At 41.1% G+C, this 19,451-nt stretch overlaps 1 protein-coding gene across 1 annotated transcript in view; it reads left to right on the forward strand.

Moving 5' to 3' along the window:
* PAPPA (pappalysin 1) overlaps positions 1-19,451 on the forward strand; it is a 180,977-nt gene that overhangs the window by 49,202 nt on the left and 112,324 nt on the right. The window contains exons 3-5 of the mRNA XM_062590886.1: positions 4,688-4,833; positions 9,283-9,576; positions 14,504-14,696. Coding sequence (XP_062446870.1) covers positions 4,688-4,833; positions 9,283-9,576; positions 14,504-14,696 — 633 coding nt within the window. The remainder of the gene's footprint in view (positions 1-4,687; positions 4,834-9,282; positions 9,577-14,503; positions 14,697-19,451) is intronic.

Raw genomic sequence — 19,451 nt, forward strand, 5'->3', positions numbered from 1 at the left:
CAGTGTGATTCCAGTCACCCAGGCCAGATTTAATACGATTGGATACAATACCTGGTGCCAGGCAAATTTAAAAGCCATTGTCAAATATGTAGCTAAGCTGTAACTTGACTTGGATTTGGAGGTGAGAGCCAGCAGAAGGAAGCTCCTCGCAGCAGCACCCATGGACAGAATAGGGCCAGCTTTGTCAGATGGGGCTCAGGTGAAGGTTTTGTCTTACTGACTGGGACTGAGTCCTGCTGTGTAGAAGCCACAGCCCAAATTGACAGGAAATGGGCTTGATAGATGAGAAAGGCGCAGGGATAATGGCTTGTATGACTGCTGGGGCGTGCTGAGTGGAGGGTAGGGCAGTCATGGGACACTGCTAGATGAGCTAAAGACTCCATTAGATTGAAACTGGAGTACTGTGTGGGATACATATTACTGATTGAGGTCTGGGGCTTACTGGATAAGAGTGAGCTGTTGTACAGTACAATTCCAGAGTGCTATTCGCTCTGCAGTGGAGGAAAAAAAAAAAACAAACCAAATGCTGTACATTGAACAAATATGTCTGTGCAAAGATCTGGGTGGGAATGTGCACATTGCCTGATATGATTCACTGTCCCAAACGGCTTTAAACAGCCCATAGAATTTCTATGTCTAAAACAGATCCTAGCAAAGGAGACCTTTTATGATGCACTAATAGGCTCATTAGGCTTTCTTGAGCAAGGCACGCTCGCAGCATCCAGCATCGTATGTTTTTTCCATTACAGGAATTACACATGTTTTGTTGTGCTTTGGATTTTCTTCTGTTTTCCACATAGACTTGCCCTAACAGTTCCCCATTCAGGTTTATATTGGAGGTACCATCTCGAGCCAATGAATTTTATGAAATATGTTGCTGGCACTCATGGAGAGATGCATAAAGGAAATATTCTAATGACAGTTGGAAGGGCTTTGATCCCTTTCCAAGACTGCACTCATGTCTTTGAAATGCGAGTTTGGCAGTGCTGGAGAGGCTGGGCTCTTTGGTTCTCTTTGGCACAAGCCCATGTGACAGACATTATGTCCTCTATCAGGGGACCCACATAACCTTGAGAGGTGTAAGCAATGCTCACAGATTGCATTGGGTCAGATAGTCTGGGCTGATAACAAAGCAGCCGCAGAAGCAGGGGGGAGTCAGCCCAGTCCAGCGCAATAACTGAAAATTATTTTGACCTGGTAACTGTTGGGTCTGCTGCCTGCGGCTACGTAGTTGGACATGAACTGCAAAAGTAGTTAATTTATGCCTCCTTGAGTGCAGGAATGTGCTGATGATGGATAGGGATGGGAGGTTATTAGAAACATGGGGAGGAAAGAGAGGGTGGAATTCCAGCTCATGTTTTTATCTCTTACACACAAACATGCATGTGCGCACGCACACACACACACACACACACACACACACACACACACATATTGGTTCCCTTGCATACACGCTCTTGGCTGACTTGCACGTATGTGCAATCCAAACCCTTGCTTGCACACTCCTATCCCAGTGCATGCATGCACATGCAGGTACATGTTCACACATTTTTCAAAGGATTTGACTAAATGAAAGACTTGATATGTTTACATGTTATGGGTAACAGTATGCTTTTACAAAAGGGGTTACATTTACTTCCTCCCAAGCAAGCATGATCTGTTTACACCCAATCCTGTGCGGAGCCTTGGCGAAAAACCATTTAGCATTCTGTTTTTATCCCATTTTAATACAATCCGCTCATTCACAGACTTTTGTTGGCTAAAAGGGGGTAGCGGTCAGAGGAATACTATAAAACCAAGACCAATTTACTTGGTACAGTGGATTTACATTAGATATGAATTCAGTCTTGGTGATGCACTGACATCACTGGTGAATTAGTTAAGTACTGTCTGTTCTGAATGTTGTCTGCAGTAATAATCCATATACAAAACAGTCCTAGATGTTGAATCACATAGCCTGCATGCAAATAACTGGGAGAGTGAGTATGCCCGTGCTCTGAGAATGTGATAGGGGATATAGCTGGGGATTAGTTTGTGTGAACAACAGGCAAAAAGAAAACTGAGATTAAAAGAGATATCAATATAGATCATTTGAAAATATAAGAGAAGAGAGAGGATAAAACTGATAATCTCAGGAGGGGAGTTTGATTATAGTTACTACTGTATGGATACACTTAGACCATAAAATGCTTGCCTCCACAGTCAATGACAGCAGTCTCAAACACAAACAGTGGGTCTTTCTTTCCCACAGTGATACAAAACACACAAACATTTTTCTACCCAAAGTTACACAGTGCTTCTCTTTCTGTCCTGTGCTTTCTCTCACGAAGAACCACATCACTGCTACATTCTCTCTTATGCCTTTACTCACTCTTGTACTGATGCTCTCGCACATGCCAACATATGCATTATCCTCTGTTCATATATACACGTGCTCTATCACATTTTTCCCTCTAATACTCTTACACTTTTATTTGGAAATGCACATAAGCACTGATGTAATTTCAAGCTATTGCTCATGGACACATTTAGCAAAGAGCCTATGTTTGGAAAAGATGATTTAAGACACAAAGAAGATCCTGGAAATAGATTAAGTACAAGATCAGAACATTGGGCAGATACATGCAGAGCAAGCTTGAGGAGCTAAGGGAAATATAGATGAATTGAGAACAGTGGAGAGATGAGAAATGTGTAAAGGGTCACAGTGCTGACCTGTCCTTCAGGATGTCATCCACATTGATCAGAAGATAAACACTGTATGGAATGGAAACATAGCCTTCCATTGGTGTCCCCAAAGAGCACATCTTCCTCCATGAGTCAGTGAGGGCCTGGGGACACCCAGCCTTGAACTATTTTAGAGGCAATGACTTAAGCGAGTGGCAGGGGAAACTATTGTGGAAATATGAATGTGTTTTCCATTGGGGAGTCCTCCAGGGAAGGACAGAAAGATCTTGGTGTTGAGCCAACACCCCTGTTTTTTTTTTTTTTTTTTTTTTTTTGTTTTTTTTTTTTCACCCTTCAGGGAACGAAAGCCTTGCAAAGTATGCAAGGAAGGAACTCTACTTACTCAAAGTGCATGCATTTGGTTTGTGAGAGCTACATGAGTATATACACACCCATGCACATATGGAAAGGGGGACTTGAGGATGCAGATACCAACCTGCTCAAGACCATAATGGTGTTCTTTCCTTACAAGCGATTGAATCATGCTTGCAATTAGGAGACTGACTCGGTGACAAACCCTTGTGATTTCTCTTTGTGTTATTTACACTGGGCAAGTGAAGATAGTACAACTCATCCATGTTTTAGATCTTGTGTTGGTACAAAACTTAATACCAAGAGATAGTGTGAGCTGGAGACAGAGAACCTATGGGTTCACTCTCATGCTTCACTTTCTCCAGCTCTGCTCTGAGAGAGAGTATAATGGTACCACTGGAACCAGTGTGGCAGTACAGTATAAGCTTTGGCAAGCTTGCTCTTCCTATATTCAAATATAGAAAAGGCTGTTCCTCCAAAGGAGAGCCAAAAGTACTTACAAAGGCCATTGAGTCTAGGGGATTGAATTTGATGGCCCACAAACAAATTGCTCTGTAACCTTCAGACATCCTAAAAGCTAAAAAGAAACCCTGCTCTTCTCGGGAGACCTGTAAGCAGCCTTGGCATGATGTGGGACCTACTTCTCCAATAGAAATTTGGTGTAAGGTGTACTATATCTGGCTCCCAAGACAGAAAAGAGCAAAACTCTTTGGAATAGATGCTGACTCACAAGCAACAATTCAGTTCAAAGTATTTCTCTCAGGAACTTCTGTGAGGGACAGGAGAGGAAGAATGTTCTCCCGCCACCCAGTCAATGCCTGACTGCGAACGACCAGGCTGCATACCTGCATACTCAGGCTATACATGAACCAGTTTGTTAGTCCTGTGTTAAAAATAGGTGTGACTCAGTTGCCCTTCCTAATGAGAGTCCTAACTGGGCCTATTTTATTCATATCTTTCCATACTTTTAACTTTGTGCCTGTCAGGAATTTGGGAGGGAAACACTTTGCCTGTCAGTAATATTTTTGCCCACTTGTAAGCTTGACTGGTTTGCTTATTATTTTGCAGGGTTTGAATACAGCAGATCTAACTGTGTTTTGCTTACTCCTATCTCCCTGGCACTACTTTCCTTGCTGGAAATAGCAATTCCCTAAGACACATCCTGTATCAGGGTTAGACCATGTGTCTCAGCGCAGCTGCTGCTGCTTGTGCTGAAGGAATAGCTTTGTGAGCTGGTGCTTGTTATTGTGCTAGCCTGAAGACATGAAACTTGTTATTGTGGAGGAGAATTATAGGTAACAATAATAAACAGCTTAGAGGAAACGTGCAAGGTAACTACTGATACAGAAAGATTTACTGACCATAATACACGGTTAATTACATTCATAATAAATAGCAGCCTATACTGATCTTAGGAATGCGGATGGTTTTATGTTTGGATTATGGAGCTTTAGCTGATCAATGCCTAGAAGACCTCAGATGAGATTGATTATATGAATGTGAAGTAATTGAAGTTTGGAAGTGGGTTATTAAAATATTTCAGAGGACTGGTATTCAGGATATTGTAAGATCTTTGCCTGGATTGCAGGACTTCTTCAATACGCTGTTGCTTTTTGCATCACCATTAGAAAAATGGATTTCTTTTTTGCAGAGCGTACTTAGATGTCAATGAACTAAAGAACATACTCAAACTGGATGGATCCACACACCTCAACATCTTCTTTGCTAACTCCTCTGAGGAAGAGCTGGCTGGAGTGGCAACTTGGCCCTGGGACAAGGAAGCCTTGATGCATCTAGGTGAGTGATAAAGATGTTTCCTTTTTGTAAAGCATTCTTGTGAGGCACTAAGAAGGAAAGACAAATATGCGTTAAGCTCCATTCTGATTTCTTATCATTCCTCTAATATATAGTCAGGGGAAAAAAAGTATTTCACGATTCCCAGATACTGGCTCACAACCAGGAAAATATTAGGTTATAAACCCAAAGCATATTATGGTATTTGTAGATGATGTCAAGCTGAAAGTATTTCACCTTTTAAGTGAAGCTACTTTACAGGGCATTCACTCCATGGGAGCACTTTGCAAAGAAGATTGGGGGGATAGGTGGGGGAATGCTAGAGGGAAGTGAATTATTAACCTTAGCCTGTTACGATATGATCCTTAGTTCATTATTTAGTTTGTGTTCAATTAATTTTCCTCACAAAATAGAGTGCACATGCTGTTTTTGTCTACCAATGTGCAAAAGAGCAAACTGTGAGATCTTTGTATTTCTAATGTTCATTTGAGTGGAACTGGAAAGAGTTCACTGCCCTGCAGATTGTCCTGTGTGTTTCATAACTCAGTTGTTGAATACGGCTGCTATAACCCAAGAATCCAGACAAAGCTATGCATCCTACCAAATGAGTCATTGCTCTGACACCTGCAGTGCCACTGGACCTCTGTTCTTTGCAGAATATCAAATGAACATCAAAAGGTTCAGAAGGCACCCACCGAGTCTGCACATACCTATCTGAACTGTGTGAACTTCCCTAGGGCCGCAAACCTGATCTGGTAATCTTGTAAGAGCAGGGACTCGCAAAAGTTTTCCAGACATTTCTTCAGCTTCTTCAGACCTTCCTAGACTAGAAGAAAAGTCCAGTTTAGGCAAAGTTCAATCTTTGTGAAAGACTATCAGTTTTTACATTACCCAAGCCCATGTTGAGCAAAATAAAAAAGATTTGGGAAACATAGAGCTTCGATGAGGAGAATAAATATGGTGTGCATTATTTTGAAACATATTATAGGAGCTGAATTATAACACAGCAACCTTATACTCAAACTATCAGAGTCAGGGAGGCTTTTCTATGTTCAAAAGCACATTACCTCCAAACCTCTGTCCATAGTTGAGAGGCTCCGTGGGCAGACCAAGCAGATGGAGCTGGCTTCCCCACTTCAGTTAGTCAGCATTTTATTATGGCATCCAGGATTGCAAGTGCTCTGCAAGAAGCGTGAGCAAACTTCCCTTCCCTGAGAACCAGCATTAACAGGGATCTGAACAGTGACTCCTGCTAAGTAAGGCTGGAAGTGAAGCATCTTCCACTCCAACCTGCCTACAGCACCCTTCCATGCACTTTTGCTGGCACAGCCTGAAACAGAAGAGTTATGAATGCCACACCAGCCCCATAGTAACTCTGATTGCTTGTGCCTATGCAACAGTTTGGGTTCTCTTTGGGAAACTTTATCCTTAATGCTACTGTTGGAATGAAGTGAGGCTGCAGTAAATCTGATCCTCCCTTAAATGAGTGTTTTCACAGCTTCCCTTTATGTTACTGTGGAAGGAAGCAGAGAAAAGCGGGGGAGATGTAGAGCTCCAAGAAGATCCTTCTGCAAGAGGGCTGTGGCTTGTTCAAAGGCCTGATGAGTTGTTTTGTCACTTCATTAAGCTAATTTTCAACATTGTGCCTGGGCAAAACAATTTAAATTCAGCTCCTACAGTGTATTGACAGAATTCATTGACCAGAGAGAGATCTCAGGAGAGAAAGACATTAACCGACAGTTTAAAAGTTGACTCACAGTTGAAAAAAGTAAAAATAAATAAATAATGGTCATAATTTCCTGTCATAATCGCCCTCTCAGACCTGTGCTTGGTCTGTAAGAATTCATCTTTAATCTTTTTTACTCTCTTCTATAAATCCAATATGTACTTAATAAAAAATATGAAATATGTCCTGTGATGCAGATCTAAAGGCTGGGATAGAGATTGTCTGGGTGAGGGAGTTTATCTTTTCTGTAAAACTGCAATTGATTTAGATTCTTGACAGCTGTGGAAAATATAAATTTTCAACAAAGGTAAAAATAAAATCACCCTCTCCAGCTGCCTCTGGGCTGTCCAATGCCAGAACCATTTAGCCAGCCTTTATTTTGAAGGTACCTCCTGCTGAGGAATTTCGCCAATACTCCTGGAACTGGAAAACAAACTCCGAAAGTATCTTTTGGGAAAGAGACCCTTGTAAAACAATGTACCCGGATACTCTCAGGATGTCAATGCCTCCCCCTGGGAACAGCCCAAGCACTGGAGTAATCAAGTGTGTATTGTATAAAGGGGGAGAGAAGGACACAGAGAATTCAGGGATCGTAGTAGCTGCATAATTGTAGATCTGCATCCTGGTAATTGGACGTGTGCAGGACTGGTGTAAGGACCAGTTCAGTGCCCAGAAAAGGGGTGTGCAGACCGAACGTGATCCTGAGGAAGCAATGGTGTGTCATAATAAGCAGGGTGTTGCAGTGTGCTTAACTCCCTCTTTTGTGTTTGCATTCAAATCTGCAACTCCATTACTTTATAGATATATAAACATATAGATATACTTATGTGCATATATGCATGCACACGTGACCCTTTTCTGCACTATGTGCATGCATTCGCATATGCCCACACACACAGTGTTCCTTTCTCTCTTTTGCATATGAATGTGTGTGTCCTTGCGAGACATACAAAGTAGTCCTTCCTCTGTGTTCTGCATTAATAACATTTCAGCTGGAGTACTGTGTCATGTTTGGATGCTGAACATGAAGGAAAATGTGAGACAACTGAGAAAACCAAAGGAGAACAGCAGTCAGGGAGGTCTCAAAGAAGTTTTGTGCTGAAAGGAAATGTTGAATGGATAAAGGTTATTAAGACTAAAGGAAAAGAGCCTAATGTGGGATGATGACAAACTCATAAAAGCTGATGAAAGAGGGGAAGAATCTTCTGTTCTTTGTATCCTTGTTAGGCAGAACTTGAAGCCATGAACTTTCATTGCCAAAAGAATTGTTTCAGATTAGATATTAGGAAAATCCATCTAACGGTAAGGATACCAAGTGCTGAACTTGATTGCTGGGGCAGTTGTGTCATTAGAGGTTATGATAAGACATTAGGCTAATATGTCAAAGATGACATAGGCCTAATTGGTCCTATTTTTTCTGGAAGCTGAATTAGATGACTTCTTGAGATCTTCTCAGTCTTATTTTTCTGTAAGTCTGTGGTTATTGCAAGGTAAGTTGCTGAGCAAATGAGAATGAAGAGTGTATGGTGTGTTAGAACCTGATGATCTCATCTTCTCTGTGTTAGAGTCACGGATAAAATTCCTCCTGCTGCAACCTTTTCTCTCCTCATTGACACTAAATTAATATTGTACCATATCCAAGATTTGTGTCACTGTTACTTCTTTTCCAAAGCAGTTTTCCCTTCTGTTGGTAGGCAATATACACCAACAGCTTTAACTAAAAGGCTTGGAAAAGCTGAAGCCAACAAGATAAATAGAGAAAATATACAGCATATCATAAATCCAAAGATACCTCTAGCTGAGCTAAAAATATAATTCTTATGATTAATTCAATATACTGTAAAGCCTCACTAATTTACTATTTGCTTATCTACACATCCCATAATTCACAGAACGAAAAATCACCATTCCATTTCTTTGCACATATTTAACAACCACAGAGATCTTTTAGAAATATCCTGTTCTAGGATTTCATATTTTTTGACACATTAGACTTATGCATATTCATTAGTGGACTGTGCAGTTCTATTGTAGACAGTTCAGATCAACTAGGTTTGACTATTTGAACAGAGTATATTAATGACAGTTGCCGCAAATCTGTCTATCTGATCAGAGCATACCCCACAAAAATCTCTTAGCACTGTGCATATTCTTTTTTTTTTTTTAGTCCAGCTATTAGTTTGCAAGTGTTGGCAACACATACTGAGACTCTTAGGGTGTATCCAAAGTTAGTAGGTTTCTATTATATCTATACCCCCAGAATAATGTACAGTCAATATTCCAGATAGATAGGTTTTATTTACCTTTAGGTATCAAATGTATTGCTTACATTTATCTGGGAGGAAGCACTCTATTTAAGCACACTAAATGATTTTAAATTACATTATAAGAGGTGATTGCCTGTGGGAATTTTGTCCAAGTTAAAAACAAGCCAACCAAATTGGCCATATTCACTGGGAAAACTCATTGCCACTATGTTTTGGTTTAGGATATTGAAGTTTGTTCCCTGATTCCTCATCCTTAGAATCTCTAATTACAGATGAGATTAAGCCTTGCTGTGCAGTTTCTCTGAGAAGGCAATATGTGCTTGATTGTGCCAGAAGACTGTACTACGGGGGATCAGATGAACTGCCAGTAGATCTGCCCTCAGAATAGACTTCCTTCCCCTTCTTTTGCTTTCTCTGAGGTGGACGAGGCAAATTCAAGTCTTTCTTTTCTCCTTGTAGGTGGCATTGTGCTGAATCCCTCATTCTATGGAATTCCTGGCCACACACACACGATGATCCATGAAATTGGGCACAGCCTAGGACTCTATCATGTCTTCCGGGGTATCTCAGAGATCCTGTCCTGCAGTGATCCGTGCATGGAAACTGAGCCCTCCTTTGAGACTGGAGACCTCTGCAGTGATACAAACCCTGCTCCTAAGCACAAGCTGTGTGGGGATCCTGGACCTGGCAATGACACGTGTGGTTTTCACAGTTTCCTAAACACACCGTTCAGTAACTTCATGAGTTACGCAGGTACTCAGCCTTCCTTGGTTTGCTGCTGGTGACTGTAGTTGGGTAGGAAGAATGAATAGCAATATTACCTCTGATTTCTACAGTCTGTTTCATGCAGTGCTTTATGCTGACATCTGAGTGCATGGATCTAGGACCAAACTCGATGAGGGGCTGACCTTGTTAGCGTTGGGAATCCCTTTCAATTCTTGTGATTTTTTTTCCGAGCTTTCCCAAACTTTTCATAGCTTTATGTGATGCATAGATAGAGGGAAGAAATGAGACAAGCATTAAGGAAACGCCTTCTAAAAGCTCTGCAGCAGATTAGATACCCTGTTCCCCTGGGGTGTGGATACCTGATCTATGAGGTCTCTTTTGAAAAACCCCAAATTCAGAGATTATGTTTACCTGTCCCCAGGAGATGCTGAATGTCAGAGGAATATTGAAACCACCAAGGCTGTAGGATGAACCTGTGACCAGTAGGCAGCTAATGAGATGCTGCTCATGCCTCTGTGTGTCTGTTCAAATAGCGTGTTTGTTGTTGGATTTAGGTTCACTGCGGTTCAGCTACAATCACTCACACCTCTGAATTTCATCATCAGACTGAATAGTCAGATAGCCCCTGTGTTGGGATTGCAGTTCTGGTAAACGTATACCAATGTGCTGCACTGGTTTGTGGTGGGAGTGCAACTGCAAAGGCTCTGTACCACCGCAGTAAAACTGCCCCTCCAAGAGGAACAGGCTTTATCAGCAAAAGCCAGATTTTGTAGTTACAACTCTGAATAGACCAGAAGCTTCTGCTGGCACAGCTGTGTTGTTCAGGGATCCCAGTTCACAGCGTTTCCTACCAACAGAGCTATACTGGGAGAAATCTTCTGTGCAGATGCAAGCTGGAAGTCAGTGCTGACACTGCATTGCATAACACAAAGAGGGCATGCTGAGCTCCTGTAACCCCTGCTCATCACGCAAATGTGTGTGGGGGGGATCCTTGCGTCTGTCTTTCAGACAAATGTAGGGGTGAGCCCCTTGCTTCTGTGCATCAGAAGAACATAGGAGTGGCACCCTTACTCCACCCTTGGAAGTCAAAGGAGAAATGAAGGATTTTATTTTACAGAGAAAAAAGAGATACCTTGGGCAGTACTTACCCCTATGTTGGGTCACAGGGTCTAGTCATGATGAAGATCTGTGACACTGAGCTGGCAGCATCAACAATGTTTTAAAGGTGGCCAATACACTCATAACCACTGAAGGGCACCTTTATACTACAGGCAGAAACACAGATTGCCCACTCAAAAGGTCATCAGAGTGCTTATTCTGTAACAAAATTGTAGGAGAGCAAAGTGTTTAATGTCAGCTGGGGCACAGATTGAAATGATTTATAACATAAATGATTTTATGCCCTTCATGGCATTGGCTTAAACTGATGCTTAGGTTTCTCTTATTTTTTTGTTTGTTTAGAGGATGTTTTCAGGGACAAGCATGCACTTGCAAGCATACACTGAGCCAGCTCTTCAACATGTTATGCACTTTTCATGTGTGCAGTAGGGCAGAAAGTCTTACTGCCTGGTATAGTCCAGTGGAAATATCACACATACAAGTAGGTACCCCTTTGGATTATAATACCCCTCCGCCAAATCTGCTTATGTGTATAGAGAAAGGGGTGGAGCATGTGTGTTTCAAAATGCCAAGGTCTCTTCTTCCGAAGAGAACTTGCCTTGCCAACTCTTGAGAGAGGTGAGACAGAGAGGCAGAGAACACAGATATCTATCTGCTATTGAGGATTGAAGATGTGCTGGTGCTGTGAGCAGAAACCGTTTATTTTTTCTTGAAAAATTAAGCGAAGCGACGTGATAGGCATCTCTTGAGCTCATGCATGAATCTGTTTGCTTTTCTGTTGTTGCCAGTGGAATTAAAATCATATCAGGATATCAAATTACTGTAGATATATCTTTGAAACACCTAAGTTGAGGTCATGAGGCTCTAAACACGGCCTTTCTTTCCTTTCTTTTTTACTGCTTGTATAGAATATAATTGTGCCATATTTATTTGTCCTTCTCTAGCATCCCTCTGTCCAATCCCCCTGAATTCTGTAGCAAAGCACTGACTTACGGGTAGCTTTTTTTCCCATAAAATAACAAGCTATAAAGTCCAGAAGATCAAGAAGTGTGACAAATGTTTGTATTTTTTTTTAAGTCCAAATAGCTTTGTTGTTCCCGCCTCCCTCCCCCAAAAAGTTACTGTTTTAGACCACTCTCAGTGAAATCAGCAGGAATTTGCCTCTGAATTCTGTTGGAATAATCATCCTAGCAAAGTCTCTTGAATTTCTCTAACTCTTATTTCATATGAGGATCTTGAGCCTTTCTTGAAATCGAATGACCAACTGATATAACTTTCTCCCTCAGCTTTCCTCCCTTTCCCCTCCTCCAGGGCACAGCCGGTGCTGATGTTTGGACAGATTGAGAATGCAGGTCATCTTTCTCCCGTGCTATTGTCTCCCTGCTTTGTCCTATATATATTTTATTGTTCCTTTATGATGGCTATTAAGGGCCTTTGTCCTCTTCCGGGCTTCTGTGAAGAATATTTATGGCTTTTACAGCATGCTCAGGGCTAGACCATTGATAATTATTAAGGAAATCTGAAGATGTCATATTAAAACAGCTTTCTGCATACCCAGAGGGATTTGGTAGATACGTTTGAGCTGAGGATGTCTGTCTATCCGATGAGCATGTTTGATGAGGGGAGGTTCACTGCTCTGTGGAATTAGTCTAGGAAGGACACAGGAGAACACGTGCTCTGAGGGATCCTTACTGCATTAGCGGCAACCGAACTGCATTTGAGGCCTCAATTTGAGCAGGATCCCAACCAAAGCCATCTGCTTTTTACTTGTATCTCCGGGAAGATGTGATAAGGTTTTAAATTAACCAGCAAATTCACCTTTTTCTTTAAAAACAAATTCATATTTTCTCATTCCTCTAGAGTTTCTCAGGGCATAGAGCTGAAGACATCTGAGCATCTAGTAATGCTATTACAATGTCAAACTGACAACACACAGGCGACTCACTGAACAGCCTCCAGTGACCTGCGTCTTCCCAGAAAAGCGTATTACTTGACCTGTGCAAAATTGTCATTCCTGTTTGTATCGCAGCAGCATGCAGAGGTCACCTCTGAAACTGAGGCTTTACTGTGCTAGGAGCTCTGCAAACGTGTGTGAAGAAACACTCCATGTTTCCTTTTCATCTGATGGGAAGAGTATCAGAAAACTGGTTAAAGTGCTAGCATCCAGTTCTTCTTCACTGTAGCTTCTCTGGGTGACTTTGCACAACGTAGTTATTTCTTCTGCAATTGCACAATAGAGAAATGGTCATTTCCTACCCCTTCAGGGCATCGTAGTTTTAAGACTGTTGGGTGTTCAGAAAGTACATTTTGGTAGCTGATTTTGCTAGATATGTTCTTATTCCCAAATCATGCTTGGGAAAAACACATGAAATGAGAAACCCAAAGGTACCATGGATATTTATGGGAAGCTATCCAACGAAATGATTTCTCCATTTTGAATCAGAAAGAAATCTGCAATATCAAAAATAATCATGGAAAGTTTTAAAAGGGTTTTGAATAATAATTCTAATTTGGGACTTTTTAATAGAAAAAAAGTTACTATACTGAACCAGAATTTTCCATTTTTAATCAAATTTTATATACCAATTTAAATTTATTTTTCAGGACATTTCATATATATTTTTGTTCATTCAGAAGTTTTAACAAAATCATTTTAATTATGTTGAAATATTTTTAAAATGTGTAGCTTTTTTATCTAAGAAATCTGTCAAAATCTATTGCACACAGTTACCATGAACCCAAATCAATGCTTTATCCTAATACTGTCTTTGCTTTGCTTTCACAAGTTATTCCCATGGCAAAATTTTCAATTTTTCACCTGTCTTAAAATGTCACTCGACTGTGCCTGGAAGGAGGAAATAACTCCCATGTCACAACTGATTTTTGGCTGTAGTAGCCTCTGTTCTATGTGAGTTGGCGTCAAATGTTTGCTGAGCAACCTTGGTGCAGCCCCATCTGAGTGAAGGACCATGTGGCCCTCCTACTGTTGACCCGCTGCCTGTACTGTGAGGCATAGGTGCTTCTGTCACCTCCTCTAGTGCTGCTTTGATTTCTGTGAGGGTGGTAGAGAGATTCACCCTCACTTGCTACCATTGGACTGAGGGAGGCTGATCTTCATCCCATTGACTTTCTAAGAGGTGGTGAAGCAGGTTAGCAATGACTCACTTCTTCCAGTAAGCAGAGGGAGACAGAAGATCTCCATCTTGTAATGCAGTTGCTTTTGTATTTCCTCAGGGCAGATAACCACCTTATTTCTGTACAAGGCCTCATGAGACAGCAGCTCATGCTGAGCCAATCTGCAGTGGGCAGAAGCTGAAGAGCAGGGTGAGATGTTTGTGTAGAAACCCTATTTCCAGAAGGAGAATCAGCAGAATATGTGCATCAGGAAAGGAAGGGCTGGGGGTGGAGGGAAGAGTCCTTTAGCAAAATGCGCTTTTATCCTCTCTCTCAGACGTGTTTTCTTAAAAAGAGGTATCTCCCAAGTTCAGAGGTTCACCGGTAGCCCCAGCTCTGACCCGAAGGTGCTGCACTGAGGCTTTCTGTCTGTTCATCTCCATGTGTCCCTGTTCCCTGTCTTGGGTGACCTCCAGGTGCTTGTCATGTGATCTGGAGAGGGAGATAATGTTCATTGATTTATTTTTTCCCCTTTTTAACTTTTACTTCCTTTCACCTGCCTCCAGAAGTGATGACCATACTAATTTGTTCACAGGCCATTAAGTTTTGAGTGCTGCAAGAACCCATCCAGGCCTGTGCAAGAAGTTCACTAGGTCATAGTTCTCTCTTTTGCTCTTTCCTTATCTCCTGCGTTGTTGATTGATTTCTGTTTTAATTTCAGATGATGACTGTACCAACTCTTTCACACCCAACCAAGTGGCCAGGATGCACTGCTACTTGGATCTTGTGTATCAGAGCTGGCAGCCCACCAAGAAACCAGCTCCTATTGCAATTGCTCCCCAGATTGTGGCTCGGACCTCCACCTCTGTCGTCCTGGAGTGGTTTCCACCCATTGATGGCCACTTCTTTGAAAGGTGATCACGTGCTACTCTGTACTCTTGCACTGAACTGAACTGAAAGGGGAGAACAGGGAAACAACCCAGGTCTTCACTCCAGGAAAGCATTTTTAACATCTACTACATTCTGTATGGGTTAAGGATGCTTTCCTAAATTGGTTCATATTGAGGAGATTATTGATCTGCTTTCTGCTGTTCCTTTCTCAGCCTGTAGCACTCTTTTGAGGGCCATTGATTTGCCATGTAAAGGGCAAATCTTCTTCCATATGTTACAGGGGGGATTTTCAATCAGTGATTCTGGTCATGTGATTCCTGCTGTTATTGCTGCTCACAAATACCTGTAGTCTTCCGCTCTGTCTGAAAACTCCTCCTCCTCCTCCTCTTGCACTTCTCCTTTGCAAGGACAGGACAAATCTTATTTCTGCTCCCATGACAGCACAGGGCTCACAGGCAAGGGAACACTATAATCTCACAGGACAAGGAGGTAGCAGGGCCTGGGAGAATGGCAAACGCTGCTTCCTACCCTGCGCTGTAGGTCTGAGATAGGAGTTGAGCAAGGCAGAGTCAAAAAGGACTGTGTCCGATGCTCTGCAGCAGTTATTCAAAAGGAGGAAATGAAGCCTCTTCTGCTACTTCCTCTGCAGTGTGTCTGTGTAGCAAATCTGTAGGAGAAGGGAGGGCTTCCTAAGAGAAACCAGCCCCCTTCTTCTGCAGTCTGTCTGCATGTGAGTAAATTTTGAGGATGATAGACCTAAAACCCTGAATAACCTGCAAGTGTCATCTGGCTACATCTTGAAGAGAAGGTGTAGGTTGGCATGAGTGTGTATGTGTTCACATCTGATATGTGTGCAGCTAGGTGGTATCATGAATGTAAAATTAAAATGCATCCAGGGCTGTGGACAAGAATTGCAACACATTGCAATTCATAACTAGAGTGACCCTTCTTCAGGCATAACCTGCGCAATGAGGTATTTCACTGAAATACTCTTATGCAGAACTTTTATGGGCTGTGGGAGTTATAGGAGTCCTAAAAAAGATCTTCCTAAATATGAAACTTCTTCCAACGTTGAGTGTTAGGAAGCCCCAGCCATGTCAGTGACTGGCTTGCACTAGGTTTGAGTGTGCAGATAGTTGGCATCATCTGCTCTGAGGAGATTTTCCCCCTGCACTGCAGTTCGATACCGGAGGCGAAAGATCAGGTCACGTGAGGAGTTGATAAAGAAGAGTCTTGTGCTCTGAACAGTATTTGTTTTAACTGCAGTCTTGCAACAGAATGCTTTAATAACTTACATGTGAAAAGGAGTATGTGAAGTACTAAAAATTAATTCAGAAATCTTTAGCTCATATTCATTTTTAGGTAACTTAAGTTTGTCCAATTTAATTTAGATTTCAGAAGATACTTATTGTGTGTTAAATAAATACCATCTGCCTCTTAAAACATATTGATAGAGAGTTAATTGTTATGTAACCAAATATGTCTTTATTACATATTTCTTATAACTCAATCAATATGTTCTTAATAACCTTTAGTTAGCTGCTTCTTAAATGACATACAATGGATAGCCTGCTAAATCTAAAACTTCATAACAGAGTTATCATATGTTAAATAAATAGTGATTTTGTAGAAAAATATCCTTTGGGATTTCCAATCTATGTGTTCATTATTACTGAAGTGATTTAAAGAGACAGTCTCAAGTAGTTTGAGTCCAATTCTTTGTTAAAATGAAATTCCTGAAACTAAGAGATACAGAAATATTTCTGTGACCATTTTAAAATGTCGCTGAAATATATACATTTTCCTGTCTAAAACAAGCCAAAACTTCTGATGTATTAATCAAAACAAACATAATAGCAGTATTACACTGACTAATACCGGAAAAGCTCATGTGCTTAACTTTAAGTACCCATGTGTCCAGCATTGCATGGTTAAAGATACATGCCTGTGTCAATTTGCAAAATTGGGTCACTGTGCAAGACAAGTAGGAGGTAAAATTGGCTAAGTATAATCTTATCTGTGTGTGGGAATACTGTAAATCTCTGCAGATATTTTTACACAAAGTGCACACCATGGCCCAAATTTTACTTGCCTCACTTGAATGAATAAACTCATTCACTTCAATGGGACTATTCATGTAAAAAACAGAAGACTGATACTCAACTGCTGAGTGCCTTGGGCCTGATTTCTAATGCACAGAGGCCCCTTCCATGCTGTTTTGACAGGGTAAAAGGACCTTAAAAGGATGAATGGCTCTGGCTACATTAGCAAGTATTGTGGCCCAATATAAGTGGATCTGTAGTGCAAAACAGTTGTTAATGAAGACCTGACGTCAACACTATATGTGTTTCTGGGGGGTTTACTTCAGACCAGCTCTAGTCTAGTCCCAGGGCCTGAATAGTATTAGCAATTGGAACACATCAGGTGTGGTCTTGGAGCACATTCTCCACTTTGGTTCCATGCAAAACAGGATCCTGCCTCTGTGCTCTATCTGTGGATGAGGTCCTTGCAGAGTGGTGGTTGAAGGGAGATAAAGCATGGCAGTAAAGGCCACGTACATCTTCCTGTCTTAAATAAGATGTCATCACCTGTGCCACAATATTAGGTGTTTTTCTCTTGAGGCCTCAGTTCTAAGAAATATGTGATTTCAGGAGTCGAGATTAAACCTGACTCATGGCTTTTGTAAATTTGGGCAGGTGTACCTTAGCAAGTGTACCTACATGAGCTGTCCCCAGAATTGAAATCTTCCTGCCAGACTCTCCTTACCTATATAGTGTATACAAATGATGGATACTATATTGCTCTGGAGTGTTGTTTATCTGCAATAAATTTGCCAAAAGGAGTTAAAACCTAAATACTTAGAGCTGACTGAGCTTCTAAACATTTCTAATCAACTATATCAATAACCAGTATTTTTTCATGTAACCGCTACACATGAAATTGGAATACTTGCAATTCTGCATGTTCCCATAATAAAAACATTGTCACATGTGCATGTAATAATATGTAATAATAAAATAATAACAAAGCCAACAAAATAAGTGAAAAACAAGTGAGAAGAAGAAAACTTTATTCATTTCCTGACTGCACCTATTAGATGCGTTCATCTGCTGTCGCTAAGCATCCATTCATGTATCTACTGTTTGGTATGCATAGGCGGGATGTAAACAGTTATTGTAACAGGGCTCTGCAGCGAATTTTGCTTGAATGGAAAACTCTGAGTGCATCTGCTCTTCCAAATTTTCATTGAGGTGACTGCATTAATTTCCATGAATCTGATGATATCTCATTCCTAGCTAGCGAATATTTTGGTCAGTATGGTTCCCAGATCTAGATGGCTGGGCTTGATAGTTGTTTACTTAAATCTGGCTGGAATGCTTCAGTGCCTTGGAGGGCACGGCACTGATTCTGAATTCTAGGTAAGCAGGTACAATTTAGTCTGAAAAGAGTCATCTGTTAGTGAAAGGAATGACAGATCTTCTTTTGGATTGCCCACTAAATTGACACTGGCTATGGTAAGAGGTGCCTGGATATCACCAGTAACTTTTATATTCTAAGTGCACTTCACGGAAAGATCACACTGTAGGGATGAGTTCCTTCTGTGCTCTGAACTTCGTAAGCTGGAATCTCCCCAGCACTTGGCTTATTAGAAAACAGAGAAGTCTAGATTTTCCATTACCCTGCACTTTGGGGAGTCTTATGCACCAATATATAAGGTGTCTGATATACCTTGTTCCTACTTAATAGTGTTTTGAACCATTTTACACTCATCTTTTCATGATACCAGTGCCTGCATTAGATACAAGCATCTGACTTAGATTTTCATAAACCTGTAAATGCAATTCCATAATTAGTTCTGACATCCATGGCTGCTTGCAGGATTTGTGTGCATAAATTTGCAGACCAAAAGCTTTAGCCCAGGAATCATACCCTGTGTAACTCCTTTTAGCCAGTGGAGTTACATCAGGGCTGAATTTGGCTCCCAAATTGGAAAAGTAAAAAGAGAAAGTTTGCTCATACCCTTTCCCACATGATGCTCCTTGTGATTTCTCTTACCTCCAAGTCCTTGCTGGTAAAAGGAAATGTTTGTCCATTAGCCTACAGTTTTTTCCACCATGGCAGCCTATGATGAAATTGTATAGCTGCTAATTTGAGTAGAAAGCAGCTCTAATTGTGGAAACTTGGCTTTTAATGTCCTGTCCTCATCCAGCACGAAGCACTAATGCAGGAGTCTCTTTGTAAAGAAACTGAAAGAGTATTATTACAGGGATTTCTATCCTTATTGCTGGTGGATGTGTCTGAAAAACAACTGCACAGTAATAATTCTACATTTTGATTTTACAGTAACTTTTATTCCAAGTTCTTAAAATGTTTTGCATATATTAATTAGGTAAGCTGACTGAGGCACTCTAATCACTACTAAATACACAGTTGAGAAATGAAATAAAGAGGTAGTACCATGCTAATAGTACCGTGCTAATACTACAGATGGGTGAGATGATGAGACAGGGAGAAGATATTCACAACTTGCTCAGATTTATTTGTTATGACTGTTACAGATTACAAAAGGAAGCGGAGGGCACCCTTGCTTCGTTTTCTCTGTTCTCCCTATTTGTCACTTTTTGTTCCCCTGAGTGTTTTCGGCAGGTACATGCCTTTCTGTGCTGTCGACAAATTCAGTCATTTACTGTCTCTTTGCAGGGGTGGTTCTAGGCCATTTTGAAATGGATGGGAGTTTTATCGCTGATTTCATTCCAAGTCCCCCTGTTGATGATCCT

The sequence above is a fragment of the Rhea pennata genome, chromosome 18, assembly GCF_028389875.1.
Source record: "Rhea pennata isolate bPtePen1 chromosome 18, bPtePen1.pri, whole genome shotgun sequence".
NCBI classification, from domain to species: Eukaryota; Metazoa; Chordata; class Aves; order Rheiformes; family Rheidae; genus Rhea; species Rhea pennata.